Here is a 1,586-nt window from a genome sequence, read left to right as displayed (position 1 = left end):
TATCTATCATTTTGACGATAGTGGTCCTGACAGAAATATAATTAATGTAATTTAAGCTATTTCTGAAATATATATTTGGCTCTTTGAAAAATGGCTCCTGCACAATTCATATTTTTACCTCTATACTTATTACGTTTTAATGTGATTGACACGTTTGCATTCTGCTTGCTGGTGGTAAATTAAGACCATTGAACCACCTAAAATCTGTCAATAAAATTATTAGGGAACATTATGTCTGTCAGCATTCTGCAAGTTTTCATACAATGTGGGCAGCATGCAAAGCCTAGGAAATCAGCTTGAATGACAGATATTGTATTTATAAGCATAAAGTATAACCAATCTTCTTGTTCGACCTTCAGGTGGTGAAGATGATGATTGTGGTGGTATGTACATTCGCTCTTTGTTGGCTCCCCTATCACGTCTATTTCCTGATTCACCAGTTCTACCCGCACCTGTTTGAGCAACCCTTCATTCAGCAGGTCTATCTGACTATCATGTGGCTGGCAATGAGTTCCACTATGTACAACCCCATTATCTACTGCTGCCTTAATGACAGGTAATTTTATCCTGGAGTGAAAACACAGTAATTGACGCACACACAGGCACATCTAGCTCTTTCCAGAGTCCCTGTAATATTCACTATAATATCATGATTGTTCAAAATGATCCATCTCTTTGTACCATAAAATACAGTCCAATGCTGTGATGTATTATTCTCTAATGTATCCTGGTTTTACTGCCTCACTCAGATACTGAAAATCCATCACAAAAGCCTTTGAAAGACAATAAAGCTTTAATATCCTCTAGTCAGTTTTTTCAACTTGAAACCCATATCATTATCTGCCTATTCATCTCTTACATTTCTAAACATTTCCTCAGGTTCCGTGCGGGATTTAAGCAAGCATTCCGCTGCTGTCCGTGCATCCCTGAGGGATCCTACGAGGGTCTAGAGCTCAAGTCCACCCGATACATTCAAACCCAGACCAGTTTGTACAGGGCCAGTCGAATGGAGACCACTGTGTCCTGCGTGATGCAGCCATGTGAAGATGGCCAAAAGGTCACGTTTGGGAGCATCAGAGGGGCCGCAGGGAGACTGGCAGTTCACAGCCCCTCCAGGGAGTTCGCCTCCAATGGCTCGTCCTCTCGCAGCATCTCCAAAACCATGTCAGAGACTTCCAGCTTTTACTCCAGTAACCTACAAGAATGAGAGTGCAGAAGCACGAGTCAAGGAGACCGAATGCCACTACGTTTGCGGAGATGTAATCGTTTGAAGAATCCTCATCTCCCCCTCCCAAGTGTGTAAAACCTGAGGATTACCTTGAGTATGTGCAGATGTGTGTTTTAGTTGGATGAGTACACACACGCTAAGAGTTTTTAATTTCAAATGATCCTTCATCTTTCATTCGTGTACCATTAAATTCATGAGGTTTATAATTATGATTAGAGGAACTTTTACATGGATTTTTTGGGAAAGGTTTTCTTACCGTAGTGATGTAAATGACATATTGCTCTGTGCTGACTTAAATGAGAGCCTGATTGATTAATCCTGCAATCACTGAAGACATTTTAAAAGTTTATATTAATGG

General features: G+C 40.5%; 1 protein-coding gene across 1 annotated transcript; it reads left to right on the top strand.

The window, feature by feature from the left end:
* Positions 1 to 162: 162 nt before the first annotated feature.
* Positions 163 to 1,557, top strand: LOC107578699 (substance-P receptor-like). Its single transcript, XM_016264628.1, has 2 exons — positions 163 to 556; positions 880 to 1,557. The coding sequence occupies exons 1-2, from the start codon at positions 369 to 371 to the stop codon at positions 1,205 to 1,207; spliced, it is 516 nt and encodes a 171-aa protein (XP_016120114.1). The 5' UTR covers positions 163 to 368; the 3' UTR covers positions 1,208 to 1,557.
* Positions 1,558 to 1,586: the final 29 nt, after the last annotated feature.

Source organism: Sinocyclocheilus grahami, unplaced genomic scaffold (genome assembly GCF_001515645.1).
Source record: "Sinocyclocheilus grahami isolate Dianchi unplaced genomic scaffold, SAMN03320097.WGS_v1.1 scaffold11566.1, whole genome shotgun sequence".
In the NCBI taxonomy this organism is placed as follows: domain Eukaryota; kingdom Metazoa; phylum Chordata; class Actinopteri; order Cypriniformes; family Cyprinidae; genus Sinocyclocheilus; species Sinocyclocheilus grahami.
This window is presented reverse-complemented; position numbering and strand designations above follow the sequence as displayed.

Bases quoted from the DNA above. Each gene is read 5' to 3' on its own strand.
- LOC107578699 (XM_016264628.1), top strand. From the start codon at position 369: ATGATGATTGTGGTGGTATGTACATTCGCTCTTTGTTGGCTCCCCTAT. The intron at 557-879 runs GTAATTTTATCC...ACATTTCCTCAG, and splicing joins TACTGCTGCCTTAATGACAG to GTTCCGTGCGGGATTTAAGC.